At 40.8% G+C, this 21,172-nt stretch overlaps 1 protein-coding gene across 1 annotated transcript in view; it reads left to right on the top strand.

The window, feature by feature from the left end:
- LOC133636388 (collagen alpha-1(IX) chain-like) overlaps positions 1 to 21,172 on the top strand; it is a 71,156-nt gene that overhangs the window by 46,551 nt on the left and 3,433 nt on the right. The window contains exons 6-37 of the mRNA XM_062030381.1: positions 557 to 953; positions 1,018 to 1,098; positions 4,038 to 4,055; positions 4,243 to 4,332; positions 6,560 to 6,595; positions 10,086 to 10,157; positions 10,241 to 10,285; positions 10,352 to 10,387; positions 10,464 to 10,487; positions 10,560 to 10,613; positions 10,786 to 10,857; positions 11,404 to 11,460; positions 13,555 to 13,608; positions 13,674 to 13,727; positions 13,793 to 13,846; positions 13,909 to 13,962; positions 15,082 to 15,135; positions 15,199 to 15,252; positions 15,317 to 15,370; positions 15,530 to 15,583; positions 15,728 to 15,772; positions 15,864 to 15,917; positions 15,974 to 16,027; positions 17,518 to 17,571; positions 17,818 to 17,889; positions 17,961 to 17,996; positions 18,064 to 18,108; positions 18,184 to 18,216; positions 20,245 to 20,391; positions 20,472 to 20,526; positions 20,599 to 20,793; positions 20,851 to 20,937. Of these exons, the coding sequence (XP_061886365.1) occupies positions 557 to 953; positions 1,018 to 1,098; positions 4,038 to 4,055; positions 4,243 to 4,332; positions 6,560 to 6,595; positions 10,086 to 10,157; positions 10,241 to 10,285; positions 10,352 to 10,387; positions 10,464 to 10,487; positions 10,560 to 10,613; positions 10,786 to 10,857; positions 11,404 to 11,460; positions 13,555 to 13,608; positions 13,674 to 13,727; positions 13,793 to 13,846; positions 13,909 to 13,962; positions 15,082 to 15,135; positions 15,199 to 15,252; positions 15,317 to 15,370; positions 15,530 to 15,583; positions 15,728 to 15,772; positions 15,864 to 15,917; positions 15,974 to 16,027; positions 17,518 to 17,571; positions 17,818 to 17,889; positions 17,961 to 17,996; positions 18,064 to 18,108; positions 18,184 to 18,216; positions 20,245 to 20,391; positions 20,472 to 20,526; positions 20,599 to 20,793; positions 20,851 to 20,937 (2,291 nt within the window). The remainder of the gene's footprint in view (positions 1 to 556; positions 954 to 1,017; positions 1,099 to 4,037; positions 4,056 to 4,242; positions 4,333 to 6,559; positions 6,596 to 10,085; positions 10,158 to 10,240; positions 10,286 to 10,351; positions 10,388 to 10,463; positions 10,488 to 10,559; positions 10,614 to 10,785; positions 10,858 to 11,403; positions 11,461 to 13,554; positions 13,609 to 13,673; positions 13,728 to 13,792; positions 13,847 to 13,908; positions 13,963 to 15,081; positions 15,136 to 15,198; positions 15,253 to 15,316; positions 15,371 to 15,529; positions 15,584 to 15,727; positions 15,773 to 15,863; positions 15,918 to 15,973; positions 16,028 to 17,517; positions 17,572 to 17,817; positions 17,890 to 17,960; positions 17,997 to 18,063; positions 18,109 to 18,183; positions 18,217 to 20,244; positions 20,392 to 20,471; positions 20,527 to 20,598; positions 20,794 to 20,850; positions 20,938 to 21,172) is intronic.

Raw genomic sequence — 21,172 nt, 5'->3', positions numbered from 1 at the left:
TACAAGAGCATTTCAGCAATTGAAAAAAGACACAAATAATTAGTAAGAATAATTTTTGTATGTATATAAAAAGTATAAAATACAAGTGGAATAAAAAAGTGTGCACGCTTCAACTACTTTACGTATCAGAACAATCAATTGGAAAAGTGAATCAAAATAAAACAAATACAAGTAAACCAATAGAGAAATTATATATTTATAAATGCTTTTTAAATGAAAAAAAAAGTAAATCCAAGTCTACAGTTTCCTTTGACTGATCTTCTAGTCCAGTCGCCAGTCGGGTGGGCAATAGAGGGCTTCGGGTTTGTTCTACATTTCCCACAATGCATTAGTGTTGTCCACATTAGCAGATCATTCTTACTCATTGTCAAGTGGGAGAGGTGTTACCAGCTTTTATTGAACTCTAGCGGCTGAAAAGAAGGGTGAACAGCCAACGCACAAAAAATGACTTCCAAACTAAGAATCGGGACTTAAAAGAGCCGTTCAAAATACTTGATTGGTCGGCGAAGGTCACATGTGAGCTAATATGACTCCAGCTAATTCTCTGATCCTTTAGGCTGAACTTTCCCCGTGGGTTCCCAGACGAGTACTCCTTCATGGTGACTTTCCGCATGATCAAGAACACGGTGAGCAAGGTGTGGAACGTCTGGCAGATCGTGGACGAGAATGGCGGCAAACAAGCCGGCATGAGGCTGAACGGCGACCAGCAGGCCCTGGAGTACTTCCTGACGGGGCCCGACGGCAGCCTGCAGACCGTCACCTTCGCCGGCCTGTCCGTGCTCTTCAACACCAGGTGGCACAAGGTGATGATCGGCGTGGAGCGAGACATGGTCACGCTCTACGTGGACTGCCAGCCTGTGGACCAGAAGCCCATCAAGGGCAAAGGTGCCATCAACACGGAGGGAGACACTCTGATTGGACGGCTGGATGCTGATCCGGAAGCGTCCGTGGTGGTAAGCGGCGCAGACAGAGTGTGGAACTGTTGGCGAGTCTTTGGATAACCTGGTCTTTTGTCAGTTTGAGCTGCAGTGGATGCTGATTCACTGCGACCCCAAGAGAGCCCAGAGAGAGAGCTGCAACGAGCTGCCTGCCACCGAGGTACAGTGCATGTCTGCTGCACGGTGAGACTGTTGCATGCTGGGTGGACAAGTCTAACTCTCACAGGGAGAAGATAGAACAGACTTGCTTCATCCCACAATGTTGACATATTGTGCTCGCAGTGCTGACACAAAAAGAAATAAGCTAGCATGAACAAGAACACAAAGAACATAAACAACATTAAAAAGGCACACAGCTAATGCAACCAGCTGCCACATCAGCGGCGTTTCATACAGCTAAAAAAATAAAACATTGAAAAACTAAAAACTTAGCAATACAAGCAGATTGCGTACATACGATCGCAGCGTGCATAGACATCAAAAACACAATTTCAACCCTTACGTACACATGTGACATCGTCTGCTGGGGTTCCAGAGACAGGAACAGGACCCAACAAAGCAACCAAGAGAGACAACTTCATCCTAGGCTGCCCACTGGCTCTCAGCAATTATTCAGTTTGCGTGGATCAACGACAATGTGTCCAGGTAGACCGAAGTGTCCGATGAGTGAAGCGCGTCCATCCCGAAGCTCGCTCCGCATTGTCTCCAGTCTCTCCACGTGGAGGAAACCAGCAGCTGGTGCAAACGTGGCCAAAAGGCTCCCCCGGAGTGCATCCAAAAGTTGACAAAGCACCGAGAGGCAGCGCAAGCAAAGGCCATGAAAACAAGAAGGAAACATCAAGAACACAAAGGAGGAAAGCACAGAGCTCCTGCAACCAGCAGCCGCTACAGCCAGCAGCCACTGCAACCAGCAGCCGCTACAACCAGCAGCCACTACAACCAGCAGCCGTTACAACCAGCAGCCACTGCAGCCAGCAGCCGCTACAACCAGCAATTGCTACAACCAGCAGCCACTGCAGCCTCTACAACCAGCGGTTGCTACAACCAGCAGCCACTACAACCAGCAGCCGTTACAACCAGCAGCCACTGCAGCCAGCAGCCGCTACAACCAGCAGCCGCTACAACCAGCAGTTGCTACAACCAGCAGCCGCTACAACCAACAGCCGCTACAACCAGCAGTTGCTACAATCAGCAGCCGCTACAACCAGCAGTTGCTACAACCAGCAGTTGCTACAACCAGCAGCCACTGCGGCCAGCAGCCACTACAACCAGCAGCCACTACAACCATCAGCCACAACAACCAGCAGCCGCTACAACCAGCAGTTGCTACAACCAGCAGCCGCTACAACCAGCAGTTGCTACAACCAGCAGTTGCTACAACCAGCAGCCGCTACAACCAGCAGTTGCTACAACCAGCAGTTGCTACAACCAGCAGTTGCTACAACCAGCAGCCGCTACAACCAACAGTTGCTACAACCAGCAGCCGCTACAACCAGCAGTTGCTACAACCAGCAGTTGCTACAACCATCAGCCACTGCGGCCAGCAGCCACTACAACCAGCAGCCACTACAACCAGCAGCCACAACAACCAGCAGCCACTACAACCAGCAGTTGCTACAACCAGCAGTTGCTACAACCAGCAGCCACTACAACCAGCAGTTGCTACAACCAGCAGCTGCTACAACCAGCAGCCCCTACAACCAGCAGTTGCTACAACCAGCAGCCACTGCAGCCACTACAACCAGCAGCCACTACAACCAGCAGCCACAACAACCAGCAGCCACTACAACCAGCAGCCACAACAACCAGCAGCCACTGCAGCCACAACAACCAGCAGCCACTACAACCAGCAGCCACAACAACCAGCAGCCACTACAACCAGCAGCCGCTACAACCAGCAGCCACTGCAGCCAGCAGCTACTTAAAGTTAAAGTTAAAGTACCAATGATTGTCACACACACAAGGTGTGGCGAAATTATTCTCTGCATTTGACCCATCACCCTTGATCACCCCCTGGGAGGTGAGGGGAGCAGTGAGCAGCAGCGGTGGCAGCGCCCGGGAATCATTTTGGTGATTTAACCCCCAATTCCAACCCTTGACACTGAGTGCCAAGCAGGGAGGTAATGGCTCCCATTTTTATAGTTTTTGGTGTGGGGAAAAAAGTAGTGACTTATATTGTGGAATGTACGGTACTTTATGTGCAAATGGCTTAACAAATGTGGCTAACATCTCATCAGGTTCTTGATAAAATCAACTTTAACATTTGCCAAGTGTTGATCCACTCTTACTTCAATTTGCTCGGCTTCTGTGAACACAGTGGCTACACTTAACTTCATGTTTGGACTTCATGAATTATTGTGGAAAAACAATTACTGACCACTCCACTTCAACTTAAAGACAGCATAACTCCATTACAGATGGTTAATAATAAATAGGTAAGTGTTTTTCATACCTGCCATTGTTCTCTGTTTGACTCATTTCATTTGATCAAACCTTTTTTCACATTCCACACTACTAAATAATACAATGATGTATATGATGTATTCTAGCTGATATGGTTTCAAAGGTGAGAAAGTTGTGAAAAGTTAGCAATAGAGTATAACAGTGACATATTGTAAGCTTATGGTAAAAGCCTTAATTTTCCATGATGGATTTTTTTAGTAATAAAAAGCTATTTTTACAACAAGTTTTTGAACAGCATGCCTGCCATGTTTGACAAATATTGCACTTCACTTTCCATCCTAGCGTGCATGTTAGGAGCAAACAAGACCAGTGGTTGACCGGGGTGGACTTGCTGGATGCTGCAGGCTAACATGCTAAGACTGGGAGAGTTAGCATGGGAGTGGGCTGTTAGCATGGGAGTGGGCTGTTAGCATGGGAGTGGGTGTTAGCATGGGAGTGGGCTGTTAGCATGGGAGGGGGCTGTTAGCATGGGAGTGGGCTATTAGCATGGGAGTGGGCTGTTAGCATGGGAGGGGGCTGTTAGCATGGGAGTGGTGTTGAAGGCACAGCATGAGGCCAACTCTCTCAGCAGGTGTGCTTGTGGTGACTACTTTCACTAACGCTAACATTGTGTTCTCATTTCTCTGACTCCTTCAGATGTATGCCAATGCTGAGGTATTTATCTCTTTACCTACTCTTTTTTTTTTTAAGCTAACAATCCGCTTGAATTGCTTTGTTGCCTCATTTGCTTAATTCGATATCTAATTCAGGTGTGGTGGCTTTGCTTTGACAATAAATGTACTATATTGTGTCACATGGAAATGAACTTATTTCCACTACTGACTGTCCCTTTCTTTCGCAGCCTGACAAATCAGTCCAAGGTCCCCCTGGAGCCCCCGGCCCTGAGGGTCCTCGGGGCTTCGCAGGAGAAAACGGCAGCGATGGCAGAGATGTAAGCGTGTTTATTAACCACCTGGAGGGCCGCCAAAAAAACTATGTGATTTTACAGCTGTGGTGTGTATGACCCAGTTGTAATACCCTTTTCCACCACTTGTGGCAGTAATGACAATATCAAACACACAGAAGAAGTCTGGAGCTAAAGTCACAGAAAAGGTTCTTAAGTGCAAAAATTATGACTAAAGTGGTGAAGCTGTATTTTCATTTACACTTGTATTCTATTGACAGTTTAGTTAAGAAACATCTGTATTGATAATATTTATTTTGGCACTTAGAATTGTGTATAAATCTATTTTTTGTCAGTTATTTGAGTCTCTTCTCATGCAGTATATTTGGTTAGTATTTATTTTTCTTCCCAGCCTGACCTAAGTCTAAGGTTTATTTGTTAAAGAAATAATAATAATCACATGCTCTCATGTCATTTGACAAAGTTTAACCTGTTAAACTGTAAGTAGGTTACATATAATTATTGAATACGATTAAAATCAAGGGTAAGATTACTAATTCAGTGTTCAAATTTGAGTGGGCTCTGTTTATTTAAAGGCCTACTGAAATGAATTTTTTAAAATTTAAACGGGAATAGCAGATCCATTCTATGTGTCATACTTGATCATTTCGCGATATTGCCATATTTTTGCTGAAAGGATTTAGTAGAGAACATCGACGATAAAGTTCGCAACTTTTGCTCGCTGATAAAAAAAGCCTTGCCTGTAGCGGAAGTAGCGTGACGTCACAGGAGCTAGTATTCCTCACAATTCCCCGTTGTTTACAATGGAGCGAGAGATTCGGAGCGACAAAGCGACGATTACCCCATTAATTTGAGCGAGGATGAAAGATTCGTAGATGAGGAACGTTACAGTGAATAACTAGAGAGGCAGTGATGGACGTATCTTTTTTCGCTCTGACCGTAACTTAGGTACAAGCTGGCTCATTGGATTCCACACTCTCTCCTTTTTCTATTGTGGATCACGGATTTGTATTTTAAACCACCTGGGATACTATATCCTCTTGAAAATGAGAGTCGAGCACGCGAAATGGACATTTAAAGTGACTTTTATCTCCACGACAATACATCGGTGACACACTTAGCTACTGAGCTAACGTGATAGCATCGTTCTCAAATGAAGATAGAAACAAAACAAATAAATCCCTGACTGGAAGGATAGACAGAAGATCAACAATACTATTAAACCATGTACATGTAACTACACGGCTAAAAATTCTCAGCCTGGTAAGGCTTAACAATGCTGTTGCTAACGACGCTAAGGCTAATTTAGCAACTTAGCAACCGGACCTCACAGAACTATGATAAAAACATTAGCGCTCCACCTACGCCAGCCAGCCCTCATCTTCCCATCAACAGCCGTGCTCACCTGCGTTCCAGCGATCAACGGCGCGACGAAGGACTTCATCCGTGGGTTTGGCGGCAAGCATCGGCTAGGCGTAGTAAGTAGTCCTTGTTGTGTTGCTGTAAGTATTGTACTTAAGCGCTAATACACCGATCGATCCCACCTACAACGTTCTTCTTTGCAGCCTCCATTGTTCATTAAACAAATTGCAAAACATTCACCAACACAGATGTCCAGAATACTGTGGAATTTTGTCGAAGAAAACAAGAGGTTTTTGTATCGGGTCAGATGGGGTCCAACCACTTCCGTGGATTTTGTGACATCACGCGCATAAATCATATCCAAAGGAGTTTTTCAACCGGAAGTGTGGCGGGAATTTTAAAATGTCACTTTATAAGTTAACCCGGCCGTATTGGCATGTGTTGCAATGTTAAGATTTCATCATTGATATATAAACTATCAGACTGCGTGGTCGCTAGTAGTGGCTTTCAGTAGGTCTTTAAGAAACAATTGTTATAGTTAAACATCATTAATTTCATTTCCTCAGAATTTACTATAGCACTGCAAAATTGTATGTAGATTTCTATTATTTTTACAAGTCCCTTATTTTCCAGTATATTAGCTTCTGTAATCAGCCTGACATTAATCTTTGTGATGAACACGTGTTTACATATCATTTAATGAGGTTGTAAGTAGGTTTAATTATTGACTATGATTAAAATCAAGAGTAAGTCAGTGTTGAGAGGGCTCCGGGCACGGCTGTCTGTAGTGGATAAATTGGGCCCTGAGGCCAAAACGGTTTAGAACCCCTATAAAACTAACCTATATTTCAAGTCTTATTCATTTCCATTGACTGTTGTATTTCCTCTGTAGGGTCTTCCCGGGTCTCCTGGCACCCCAGGTACTTCTGTAAGTATGAAATAAGTAAACACAAAAATAGGCACGTCCTTCCACCTCTCAGCCCTAAACCTTGGTCGTTTGACGTGGGATCAGAATAGTCCCCCTCAGAAGGCTAAGCGGTGCATCAGTTGTTCAACCATGCCAGCGTCAAGTGTGGTGATGGCGGGCTCTGACTATGATATATTGCAGTAATAGTCCATGAAACTCACCACAATGCCTGCTGGGGGAACTGCAGCACCGATTCAGGGAACTTGACCCTGACCCTGACCCTGGTCCAATTAGAACATAGTAGGCAGGGGGAGGAGGCTGTGGAAACCAAAAGGAGAAGAATGCAGATTTAATCATTATATCATTGTGCAAAAGTTCATTCATGTCAGCAATTCAACTTCAAATGTGAAGCTAATAGTTGATATAAATAATTAAGTTAAGTTAAAGTACCAATGATAGTCACACAAACACACTAGCTGTGATGAAATTATTCTCTGCATTTGAGCCATCACCCTTGATCACCCCCTGGGAGGTGAGAGGAGCAGTGAGCAGCAGCGGTGGACGTGCCCGGGAATCATTTTGGTGATTTAACCCCCAATTCCAAGCCTTGATGCTGAGTGCCAAGCAGGGAGGTAATGGCTCCCATTTTCATAGTCTTTGGTATGACTCGGCCGGGGTTTGAACTCACGACCTACCCATCTCAGGGCGACACTCTAACCACTAGGCCACTGAGATAATGAATTGCAAAGTGAGATATGTCAAGTTTTTAATATTTTGATAATCATGGTTTACAGTTTTTGAAATGTTCTGAGATTTTCATAAGCTGTAAGCAATAATCATCAAAACGATATCAGAAGAAGTCTTGTGATATGGTGACTTGCATGTTATTTCATATATTACTTTCACTTGTATGCTGGAATAGACACATTTTGCACAACATCAAATTTTTTGGAGTTTCACCTGAATATATGGACACACTTTTCAATTGGCCAGAGAAGCGTGGACTTCACCTTTGAGTAATTCTAATAACAGCGTGGACCAGGAAGGACTTACAGGGTGTTGGACATAGGCATGATGGCAACATAAGTGGGTTCCACTAGAAAGGATCTTGAATTAGCTTGTTTGATCCACTAAAGGTTTGCACTAATGAAATGCACATTTAATCGTTTAGCGCTCACATTGTGATTATTCACACCTGAAAGTGTTTTGCGTCTATATTTAGCACGTCTGAAATGTGCGAAGTTCTGCATAAACGACAAGGAGGAGATCTTTGCAATAAGACATACAATGGAGAGAATCTTCCATGCTGGTGTCTGCAATCTTTTCTCTCAGAAATAAAACAAATTAGACACACCTGTCCAGCAATTCCGCCTTTGTGCTGGTGAATGACTTAAAAGGAACTGCTCTTTTTTGCCTATCATTCACAATCCTTATGGTAAGACGAGCAAATATTTTTTTATACATTCTAAATATTAAATAAATGCGATCAAAAGTCAGCTAACAATGGAGTCAATGAGACTTGCTCTATTCCGCCTATAAAGCGCTCTAAAAACCTCCAAACACCTCCATTAAGGTTTTATATACACGCTGTAAGTATATATGTCATGTAGTAACATTCATAATAACATGTAATATATACATGATGTAAGTATATACAGTATGTCATGTAGTAACATTCATAATAACATGTAATATATACATGATGTAAGTATATATGTCATGTAGTAACATTCATAATAACATGTAATATATACATGATGTAAGTATGTATGTCATGTAGTAACATTCATAATAACATGTAATATATACATGATGTAAGTATATATGTCATGTAGTAACATTCATACTAACATGTAATATATACATGATGCAAGTATATATGTCATGTAGTAACATTCATAATAACATGTAATATATACATGATGTAAGTATATACAGTATGTCATGTAGTAACATTCATAATAACATGTAATATATACATGATGTAAGTATATATGTCATGTAGTAACATTCATACTAACATGTAATATATACATGATGTAAGTATATATGTCATGTAGTAACATTCATAATAACATGTAATATATACATGATGTAAGTATATATGTAATGCAGTAACATTCATAATAACATGTAACATATACATGATGCAAGTATATAAAGTATGTCATGTAGTAACATGCATAATAACATGTAATATACAGTATACATGATGTAAGAATATATGTCTTAGTAGATCACCACAACATGCTCACTAACAGTACACTATTGAGTACTTATTTGGCCCTAAATGTACAGTATTGCTATACTAACTAATAGGGGTGTGAATCTTCCGACATTTAATCATTTGATGCGATTCTAATTCCTGGGGATGATTTCATTCAGAATCGATTCTTGAAATGTATTGTTTTGTATAATAATTATAATGAAACTCTCAAAACAGGTTACAGGTTAGAAAAGCTCCTTCTGGTTGCGTGGAGATGGCCTAATAAAAAAAATATATATATATTTAGATATGTATATATATATATTTTTAAATAGATTTTTGTCATTTATGAATTGATTTTGGAATCGGGATGAATAATCGTGATTCGTATATGAAACAATGTTTTTTCTAGCATCCCTTCTATCTATTGTTGTGGTACTATACTGGGGCGGTATGGCGTAGTGGGTAGAGCAGCCGTGCCAGAAACCTGAGGGTTGCAGGTTCGCTCCCCGCCTCTGGACATCCAAATCGCTGCCGTTGTGTCCTTGGGCAGGACACTTCACCCTTGCCCCCGGTGCCGCTCACACTGGTGAATGAATGATAGGTGGTGGTCGGAGGGGCCGTAGGCGCAAATTGCAGCCACGCTTCTGTCAGTCTACCCCAGGGCAGCTGTGGCTACAAATGTAGCTTACCACCACCAGGTGTGAATGAATTGTGGGTTCCCACTTCTCTGTGAGCGCTTTGAGTATTTAGCAATAGAAAAGCGTGATATAAAATCTAATCCATTATTATTATTATTACTATAAATTAATCAATTCATAATTTTCCAAAAGCGATTAAAATTTAAATTTTGATAAAAATCTGTTTTTAAAAATAATTTTTTTGCCATCTCCATTCAACCAGGCAGAGCTCTTCTAACCTGGAACTTGTTTTGAAAAAGTTTCATTACAATTATTATACCAAATAATACATGGTGAAAACTGGTTTGAATAGAAATTCTTGTTGAATCAAGAATCAATTCTGAATTGAATCATCACCCCAGGAATCAGGATTGGATGAAATGGTTAAGATTCACACTCCTACTTTAAACATGGCAGAGCCTTGCATTGACATTTGATACAAAATGAGAATAATGAGGAAGTTGGAGCCCTCAAACCAAAGGTGTCTCCAAAGAACAATTGCTTTAAAGAGCCTGCAATAGTAACTAGTCATATCTCTAGCCTTCAAGCAGCAGAGAATTGGAAAAGATTGATGTTGGCTGTCTCTACCTTTGCCAGGAAGATAAATCTGTTATCTGCTTGTCAGGGCAGCAAAGGCGAGCAGGGGGAAATTGGACTTCCTGGGCATCGAGGTCTACCAGGTCTTCCAGGATCTGCTGTAAGCAACAGCCTTTATTACAATCTGCTCTTTATGACCATCTAATGCACCATGTGGACTTCACCAGTCTTTGTGGTCTGCAGGGTTCTCCTGGTCCCATGGGTCCAAGAGGAGCAGTGGGCGAGAGAGTAAGACACTTGGATTATTGACAAAGTCGTGTTGTAGGCACTAACCTGTCTGCCTTATTCTCTTAGGGACTTCCTGGTTTTCCTGGGCCTGCGGGTCCTCAAGTGAGTGGACAACTTTCTTTGAGAGCAGCACGAGAAGTGGAGTGACTCAAAGGTCTTTAATGTTGTGTCTTGACAGGGCCCAGCGAGTGAAGGACCTGCTGTACGTGTCCCCACTGCACTGTTGGAGCTTCTTAACACCGTCTGGGGCTGACACTGCGTCTCTTTCCTACAGGGACCACCAGGGAAACCAGGGATCCCAGGAGATGAAGGAAACATCGGACCTGAGGTGAGATTTGAAATGAAAAATCACCATTTTAGATACTAGTCATAGATATGCTTGACGCTGTGATACTTCAGAAATATATTCATTATCAGTCCCTGTATCGTCACACTATCAATATCACGGAAGTATTGTATCCTGAGTTACTGTGCGGCTCAAACTTGTCTGGCATTTGCAGGGCTCACCTGGACCCAGAGGAGAGAATGGAAACCCAGGACCTCCTGGGCCTCCTGGTCCTCCGGGTCCATTGGTAAGAAGATCCAGATCAGACCTTTTAGGGAGTGTTCAGCTGTAAGTAGTACCGTACTGACCCAAATATAAGACGCTATTGTTACCTTTTATAGTCCGGTGATGAAAACATGCAAACCAGCACTTCTGCCTTGAGTGAGTCTGAGCTTTTCTTGCTATCACTCTCACATCATGACCTGCAGTGAACTGACTTGTTTAACAATAAGTGTCACCAAACAACTCCTGGCAGCTGTTATTGAAGTGATATTTAAAAAAAAGATGAGTTGTCTTATATTCGGGTCAATACACAAAGGGCCTTTTCTTGTGGAATGATTGCTTCATTGAAGCTTATAACCTCGGTTGCTGATGCTTCCGGCTTCTCTTTGCCATCTGAATCTCTTTCTGGTGTGGGATCTGCGTAGCAAAAACATCTAAAGCTCCTGTGTTTGTAGGGGCCGCCTGGTGCTGCTGGTGAGGGGAGTGGGGAAGCTGTGAGTGTTGTTCTGCATGCATGACTGAGATCTCTGCTGTATTTATTACACTATGTATGTTTAATACATACTTCTAGTGTCCTGCAGCCTGCCCTGCTGGACCTCAAGGCCTTGCCGGACTACCAGGCATGAAGGTGAGCTCCTGATTGAGCAATAAAATACAGGCCCCCCCCAGGAATTGGCAATGTTGTGACCGCACCGAAAGCTGGGTTGCAATCACGTGACCTCGAGTCCCACGAGGTTGCTGTTTATTTACCTGAATCAGTGCAGATTTGGGAGTATTTTGAAAGGTTTAAAGGCAAATGTATAACCGATCATGAAAACAATATTTCAAATGGGATGGAGTGGATTTTTACACTCTTAAGAATGTTCTTTTTTTTTTTTTTAAAGGTTTAAACCATTTATCATCACCAAGACGTTACTGCTCGCTACGACCTCACTTCATTAGACACTATGTATTTAGAGAAGAAAAAATTGGAGGCACATCATGCCTTTACATCTGAATGGTCCACAAATTAAACATTAATCATGAAAGACAAAGTGGAAGCATTCAACCATCGCTAAGTTACGTATTTGATTGACATAACCTTTGTTTGCAGTTGATTTCCTGCTACAAATATTAATCTTGTCTATAATTCATGACTGCAGTTGTTTTGATGGTGTGAAGTTGATATTTTGTCTCATTATTTAGCAATAGATGTCCCTGTTGTTCAGCAATGTTTGTTAGCGATATCAAGATGCTGTTGAGATGTATTCATCTACTTTATTAATATTATTAAGGATATTTTCTTGATGCTAACAAATATCACCAAATATGCTATAATGTGGAACAAAGCACTTGTCTCTCCTGCACAACAACTAAGCTTTTAGTTTCTGTTATGAAAATGGACAACGGAAATACTGTGGATTGGACCAACAATCACAATATTTATTACATGACGTTAGTTTAGTTGCATAAGCAGGTCTTCTAGTTATATTTAGGCATAGCAACCACAAAAGAACACAAACTAATGCCATCTGTTGTCCTTTCTAAACGTTTAGTTCTGCTGTCAAACACTACTAATATAGTAGAGAATGAACTCCATTGCACTATAGAAAGTTTCTCAAACAAATCAAATGTTCACACAAACATTTTACAAAGTGATCACTGCAGACACGAGCATGGTCCGATTGTATTCCATAATATAGATGGATAGATAGATGGATACATAGATAGACGGATAGATGGATGGATAGTACTTAATTGATTCCTTCAGGAGAGTTCCCTCAGGAAAATTAAAATGTGATGAAAGTGATATTTTTATAAGCCAATTCCTCATATGCAACCTAGCTATTCAAGCAAAGTCAACCAATGACTGCAAATTTTCACTTATCTAATTTCTTTCTTAGCGGTGTTTTAAACACACACGTCAACTGTCTAATCAACACTAATGTTTGTATCTTGTGTGAACAAAGCAGGAACAACAACGTGTAACAATCTATCAACTACTGATCAAACAATTGTACCCACGTAGCCTAGACCTGTTCCTGTCTACACCACTAAGCCTTCAGGGTAATGTAGTACATTAACATTTACTTCCTAGTAGACATGTATTTATTTATTTAACATTTATTAATCCAGGGTAAGACAATTAAGAACATATTTTCATTTGCAATGCTGACCTATCAAATAAGCAGTATTTACATGTTAAGAGATGTTTGAAGTGTGATGATAGTCTCTCATTTACCAACAAACATTAGCGCTATAGATCACTCTCAACAGTTGACAAATGCTCTTAACGTGTTTAAGATGGAAGAGTAAAACATACACGAAGAATGTCTGCAATGTGCGGACAATAAGGAAGTCTTTGGTGGTGTTTCTTTTTACAATTAAAATTATTACTATTATTAGTTATAATGAATGAAATCAGTCCAGTGATTTGACAATGAGGTCTGAGTATGTGCTTGTACTGCCATCTAGTGTCTACTTTTAGAGCTGTTGTATAAAAGGAGTAAAACATCAATAAAGTATTTGTTTTACAATTTTTGTTGAAATCTTCTACTTTGAGGTTACAAGGAACACTTAAAACGATGACAAATTCATTAAATCTCAAGTTGATTCAATGTCTTAAAACATCAAAACTTTTGCTGCAATTTTCTGAAAAAGCTTCTGCAATTGGAGACATTTGAGGTGGCAAAATCCTGGAAGGTGTGTAAAATCTGAACTAAATATGGGATTGTTGTTTCAGGGACACATAGGTTTGGCAGGTGACAATGGTCAAGACGGCACACCTGGAGAAAAGGTAAAAATGAAGTTGTGAAACTAACTTGGAATGTGATCATGTGACTTGTTGAATCCTCTCCACAGGGAGAGAGTGGACCTCAGGGTCCTCAGGGTCTGCCAGGTCGCATGGGAGACGACGTAGGCTATTTTGCTATCCTCACAATATGTAGATATGATCTATAACTACCAAATATGTCTATCAGGGACAACGAGGGCCTATTGGATTTCCTGGTACACCAGGAGAGAAAGGAGACATAGTAAGTACCTATCTAGCCTGCTTGCATTTACAAAGTTAAAGCTTGTGTTCCATGTGTCCTAGGGTCCTCCTGGTTTCAATGGCAACCCAGGACCCACAGGCCCACCTGGAGCTCCAGTAAGCAGCTTTTTATGAGCAAACAAATCATGTCTGGCCTTCAGTCCATCACAACTAGACTTTGGCCTCTGATTCAAGTAGATGTCATCAGTTCATGATCATAGACTTAGATTGTTCAAATCTCCTCGTAGACTTAGATTGTTCACATCTTGTCTTAGACTTAGATTGTTCACATCTCGTCTTAGACTTAGATTGTTCACATCTCGTCTTAGACTTAGATTGTTCACATCTCGTCTTGGACTTAGATTGTTCACATCTCGTCTAAGTCTTAGATCGTTCACATCTCGTCTTAGACTTAGATTGTTCACATCTCTTCTTAGACTTAGATTGTTCACATCTCGTCTTAGGCTTAGATTGTTCACATCTCGTCTAAGTCTTAGATCGTTCACATCTCGTCTTAGACTTAGATCGTTCACATCTCGTCTTAGACTTAGATTGTTCACATCTCTTCTTAGACTTAGATTGTTCAAATCTCCTCTTAGACTTAGATTGTTCACATCTCGTCTAAGTCTTAGATCGTTCACATCTCGTCTTAGACTTAGATCGTTCACATCTCGTCTTAGACTTAGATTGTTCACATCTCTTCTTAGACTTAGATTGTTCAAATCTCCTCTTAGACTTAGATCGTTCACATCTCGTCTTAGACTTAGATCGTTCACATCTCGTCTTAGACTTAGATTGTTCACATCTCTTCTTAGACTTAGATTGTTCAAATCTCCTCTTAGACTTAGATCGTTCACATCTCGTCTTAGACTTAGATCGTTCACATCTCGTCTTAGACTTAGATTGTTCACATCTCTTCTTAGACTTAGATTGTTCAAATCTCCTCTTAAGACTTAGATTGTTCACATCTCGTCTAAGTCTTAGATCGTTCACATCTCGTCTTAGACTTAGATTGTTCACATCTCGTCTTAGACTTAGATTGTTCACATCTCGTCTTAGACTTAGATTGGTCCGATAGATTCCGCACGAGTGATGAAACCGAATTAGATGAGAGGCCCATGTCTTCCAAGACAACCAAACAGTTTAGTCGTGATGGACTGAAGGTCCTGAGTGTACCAGAACCTGAATGAATGAGAAGATCCATAGAAATGTTTCCAAGTGACTATGTGTCACCAGGGTGTGGAGGGACTGCGCGGCCGTCAAGGTTTGGAGGGACCAAAAGGTGATGAAGTGAGTATTCCACATTTCAAACAATGATAAAGTATGAAGTATTGATTGATTGATGGTCACTAGGGAGCAATAGGGCCTCAAGGAGCAGCCGGTCCTCAAGGAGAAAAGGGAGAAGTTGTAAGTATTGGATGGTTTCTACTTTCTGCCAAAACATCTTTGATGTGTTTGTGTTTGATGACAGGGAGACGCAGGCAAAGATGGCATGGATGGCATTCCTGGGGAGGATGGTGCCAAGGTCACACAATCATACAAGTTATTATACTAGTATTAGTAGTGATACTAATAAGTAATATTACTAGTTATTATACTAGTCAATCATTATTTGTCACCCAAACATGAAGTGATATAGTGACTCTTGAGAATACAGTGATCATTCTGCCGCATCACTCAACAGGGAGAGTCTGGTACGGTCGGAGCAGTCGGTGTCCGGGGGATTGTGGGTATTCCTGTAAGTCAACTTCATGTTTATGGCCAGAAAATGAAACTTTTACACTATTTATGCCAGGAAACAGCATTGAATTAGAGCAGCTTCATAAAATGTTGACTTTGCATATATATTTCCAAATATATAAAGTATGTGTTTTGGCTACAGGGGCTTCCTGGCAAGCAGGGAGTGGTAGGCCCTCCTGGTGAAAAGGTATCATTTGAATGAAAAATATCTTTCTCCTAAAGCTGCATGACCAAAATAATCCTTTAAACTCATGATATATTTGATTTATATCATCTAGGGTGACATTGGTGCTGAGGGAGCAGTCGGACCAATTGGGTTTCCGGGCAAAACTGTAAGGTAGTTTGTTTATTCATGTATAAACATCAACTAGAAGTCTGTTTTAAACAGGGGGAGGCTGGCACACCTGGAGAAGATGGAATAGCAGGAGATAAAGGTTCAACAGTATGTACCAACTCATATTGATCCAAATATTTTTAGGTATTATTTAAATTTCATGTGTTTGGGGTCTAGAGATTATACAGGACGTCCCCTCAGTCTAACATACCACTTCCATTTCATACGATGGTCGTACAAAATCACATTTTAGTGTGAGTCCTAACTTACACCTAAATGAATAAAATAAATGAACACCTCATTACTGGTAGTGAAGTGAATTATATTTACCTGGCTCTTTTCTCTAGTAACTCAAGGCGCTTCACATAGTGAAAGTAATGATCCAAGTTACATTTAAAGCAGTGTGGGTGGCACTGGGAGCAGGTGGGTCAAGTATCTTGCCCAAGGACACAACGGCAGGGACTAGAATAGCGGAAGCGGGATCGAACCTGCAACACCATGCCGCCCCCAGGTAGTGGTCACTGTTGATGTTGTAGGAGCATTCAAATGGAAACCATCTTAATGATTGTCGCAGCGTTTGAGTGCTTGAACTGGAGCCTATCCCAGCTGCACTCGGGCACATTTCACTTCATGTTTTACCAGGGGTGTAACAACATCAACTTATCAGCTTTACTTCACAAACTATTGTGCCCACACAGCCTTGCCAAAAAAACTAATTACCACTACACTTCAACTTAAAGACAGCACAAGTCTGTGATAAGCTCAGTGTGTTTCATAGTTCTCTGACTCATTTCACTTGATCAACATTCCACACTACAAAATTAAAGTATGTATGATTCTTGCCGATATTGTATTGTGCCAATATTGGCTCCAATATTAAAGTAAAACAGTTGTATTGGAACTCGGGCTGTGAATCTTTCCGCACCACACCATTTAATTGGATTCTTGCAGAAAACGATTCAGAATCGATTCTCAATTCAAAATCAATACTTTTCTAACAACATTGGGTGCCAGTTCTATGATTCACTTCATGCCGCCATAAAATAAATGAACAGCTCTATGTCCATACTATTTTAAAGAAAACTGGTTTTGTTTAAAAAAAAATCTACCTAGACATTTTTTAAAGTGGCTGGACAGGACAGATCAAAACTAATAATTTTAAAAATATCAATTTTTTTTTAATCGATTAAGAATCGTTACAAACTTTTGCATTTCATTCAAAAAACTATTTTTATTCCCACTCCTAATTGGAATCCCCTAACTTTCACTTTCCTTTACAAAGTGTGCCATTGTATTTTTCGCCTACGTATTCTTGTGCCACACAAACAATTTATGGCGGTGTGTACACAACCGTGACACGTGAGAACACAAGGACCGCTTTCTGCGAGTCAGAGCTTTTCTTCTTGTCACTCACACAGACTCACAACAGTGACCGAAAACTAGGAGCACCAAAAGACAATCAATAAAATACAATAGGATTTCACTTGTTTTTAAAACACGGTGAAAGGATAGGAGAGTCCTTCTATTCAATAGTTTAGTCTTATATAATATTATTTTGAACAATTCAAATGTTTTGTTGATTCACATTATATTTTTAGGGTGAAAGTGGGAAACAAGGGCCAGTGGGTCCTGCCGGTCCCCCAGGAATAGAGGTGAGATATTTCTACAGTGGTTCTGGGCCACATTCCTGTCTGAAGCATTAAGAGTGGGACTAGCCAAGGCTAGCCGCAATGTGCTCAAACAACCACCAGAGGGCATCTGTGAGCAGATGCTACTGTATCATCTCTTTCGGACTTATCAGGGTCTTTCTTCCTCACACTTTAAGTGGGTGATGAGGCAACAACCGACCCACTATATTTGTGGCAGAGCTGTGATTATATTATTGACGGTCCTGACAGGGTCAAAAGGGAGAAAAAGGCGACAGTGGTTCCCCAGGAATGAAGGGACACACGGGACACAAAGGTGATGAGGTTAGTGGTGTGTGTTCATCTATAAACATCACCTTGTCAACATGCAGACGTCACAAAACAATTCTTTTCAGGGTCTAATGGGACCAACAGGACCAAAAGGAAGCTTGGTGAGTCTGCTGCAGATCAATATTTTTAATGACTCAACACAATACTTACTTGTTGTCTCATGAGTAGGGAGATTCTGGTGCTGCTGGAGATCCTGGAGTCAAGGGAGACCAAGTATGTTGAACTCATGTTGCCTTTCTTTACCAATAACTTTTTCTAAAAGTCTTTCTTCTACTTTTTGTGTTTTAGGGCCCACCTGGGATTCCTGGAAATAAAGGAGAGGTAAGAATGTTTATTGTTTCGCTCATTTTAGCAGGTACACTTTAAAACACAAGTATATATATATATATATATATATATATATATATATATATATATATATATATATGTATGCATGCATACCTTGAAGTAATGTTACAATTATTAATTGTAATAATAGGATTGTTACAATTTTACAAGAAGGCCCTCAAAAATAAGGCTCCACTTTTGAAAATACACTAGCTCGATACTAATTTACATTGAATATGCCATACACATGCATTGGTGATTCGACACGGCAATTTCAACACCTCCAAATGTGTAATGACAACTACAACAAAGATGCACATTACAATCAAACAGGTGCTGTGTGGTGTGTACAATACTTACAGTATAAACACTCAAAGACAAGACTGGCACACTCATCTTAATGGCAAAGACTACTTCCTGACCAGTGTGTAGTTTACACACTACTGCCATCCAACCCTTTGAAATTGTAACCATGTACAAAGTCTACCATATAATAGAGAACAGTGCAGCACTTGTAATGAGACACACAAGTGTAAGGAGAGAAGAAAACTGTCATTGTCAAATGTTAAATAAATAAAAAAACATTTTTTTAACAATTAACATTTATCAACACATTTGAACACACAGAAAAGTACTAAGAAAGTATTGATTCCCAGTTACCAGGAATTGGTACCGTATCTACATCAACATATCCGAAAGGTGTATACATCATACATGTAGTATATACATGTATATAGATAGATAGTACTTTATTGATTCCTTCAGGAGAGTTCCCTCAGGAAAACAACATCATACATGCAGTATATACATGTATATACATCATACATGCAGTATATACATCATACATGTAGTACGTATATAGGGATGGGTATCAAATTCAATAATTTCCAGTCGGTACTACCTGGTATCAGACTAAACACGGGCTCACAAATACAATCTCACAAGCAGCACTCAGCCAAACCCTAAGTAATGTTGCCATTTTCAAACAACAAGGGATTCATTCATTCATCGATCATTTGGAGTAATACCAATCATTTATTTTGTCTCCAAGAAAACATGAAGATTGCATGATTGAGTTGAATGTTTGCCTGGTATAAGATATCAGTGACAGACTATAAAGTAGTTATTCATTTCATTGATGATTTTACTGGCTTTGGAGGCCAACTCCTCTCTTCACCTTCTGTCAATCATTACAGTGCAGGGCGGGGTCAGCAGCACACAGCCAATCAGGAGCCAATTAGTCAGCTTATGGGTGGTCTTAAGTAAAATAGGTAGCTTGATTTGTCTTTTTCCGTAGAATGCGAGTGTTTGACTTGTCTCTATTTAATATAGTCACTTTATTTTGGAGGGTGAAAAGTGCTGTGGGCTGGATTTGGGATTTATGGCTCTTGAGGACTGGATCGAAATTAGTTTTATCTTTTACTTTTTTTAATAACAATATTTTAAATTCATACAAATATTACTCTATTTTTGGGAATTACTCTGAAATATATTGTTTATAATTTTATTTTTTAAACATTCTATTCCCGTATCCCTATTCTTTGACAGTGAGAGCATTTTATCAATAAAAATACAGAGATATTAAGTAAGAATAAAAAGTTTAAATAGTACTAGAATACAAAGTAAGATGAATGTAAACACTAAGTTGTACAGTATTACTGTACATGGTGTGTGTATGCTTGAACTGCTTTACATATCACTACAATAAACCAGAAAAAATAATACAATTAAATAAAAGGTGAATCCAAATGTTGCTAGATTTTGTTTGATTCTGACTGTCGAGTGATGCTGTGTCTGCATGTGCATAGTAAACTGCTCCCAGAAAAACAACTCGCAGCTATGAATCGGTTCACTTCGTTTTGATTCGGTCAAATCTGTTTTACCGTTAAAAAAGATTTGATTCATTGAGGAAGGTCACATCCACTATAGCCTTTTGAAAAAGTGCAGGGGACATGTCCAGATGACGTCCGTGCATGGACATACAGTCAGGGGCTAGATGTGGACTTACATTTTCATCCTCAGCTTGGCGACAAGGGAGTCAGAGGATCTACGGGAGCAGAAGGCAGACCGGGTCAACCGGGCCATGAAGGTCTGTCTGGTCCAATGGGAGCAAGAGGACTGGAAGGAGAACCAGGTCTACCAGGAGCACCAGGACCCCGAGGTCTGCCTGTAAGTCTTCACTCCAACACCTCCTCTGAAATACTTTTGAAGTGGTGTGACCATATCAACACAACGTTACAAACTCACAGGGCCCGAAGGTTAGCGACGACAATCTTCGTGAAATGTGTTCAGCGGTTGTTGAAGGTACAACTTGTACATCAGACCTCGCTTACTTTGTTGGACTTCCCAAGCAAACACTTCATTTCCTTTTCATAGAACGACTGGCTGAGTTGATGAAAGATTTCCTGAAGAGGCCGGCTGCCATCGGTGCTCCCGGTATTGCAGGACCAGCAGGACCACAGGGACCTGCTGGAGCAGAAGGAGCTGCAGGAGCTCCGGGGGCTCCAGGGGTGATGGGCCCTAAAGGTCATCCGGGGTTCTATGGACTTCCAGGCGCAGCAGGAAAGAAGGGTCAGTATGAAATCTGTCTGCAGTTAAAAGTGTAAACATGAATAAATACATGTGCAGGAGATCCTGGACACAAAGGAGATAAAGGAGAAAAGGGAGAAGACGGTGTTGGACTTAAAGGAAGTGCAGGTTCACCTGGTGCAACAGGTAACAAGATTTACACAACTAACTTGGAAGGTTTTTCTAAAATAATATTTAATTGCCCGAGAAACCATATTTACTAACACAGGTGTGGACCGCACTCAAGTTGTAATTCACTTTTCCACCACTTGTGGCAGTGATGACAATATCAAACAAACAGAAGAAGTCTGGAGCTAAAGTCATACAGCAATTTCTTAAGTGCAAAAATTATGACTAAAGTGGTGAAGCTTTATTTTCATTT

Source organism: Entelurus aequoreus, linkage group LG20 (assembly GCF_033978785.1).
Source record: "Entelurus aequoreus isolate RoL-2023_Sb linkage group LG20, RoL_Eaeq_v1.1, whole genome shotgun sequence".
Classification (NCBI taxonomy): domain Eukaryota; kingdom Metazoa; phylum Chordata; class Actinopteri; order Syngnathiformes; family Syngnathidae; genus Entelurus; species Entelurus aequoreus.
The sequence above is the reverse complement of the archived record's forward strand: the minus strand, read 5'-3'. Positions and strand labels throughout refer to the sequence as shown.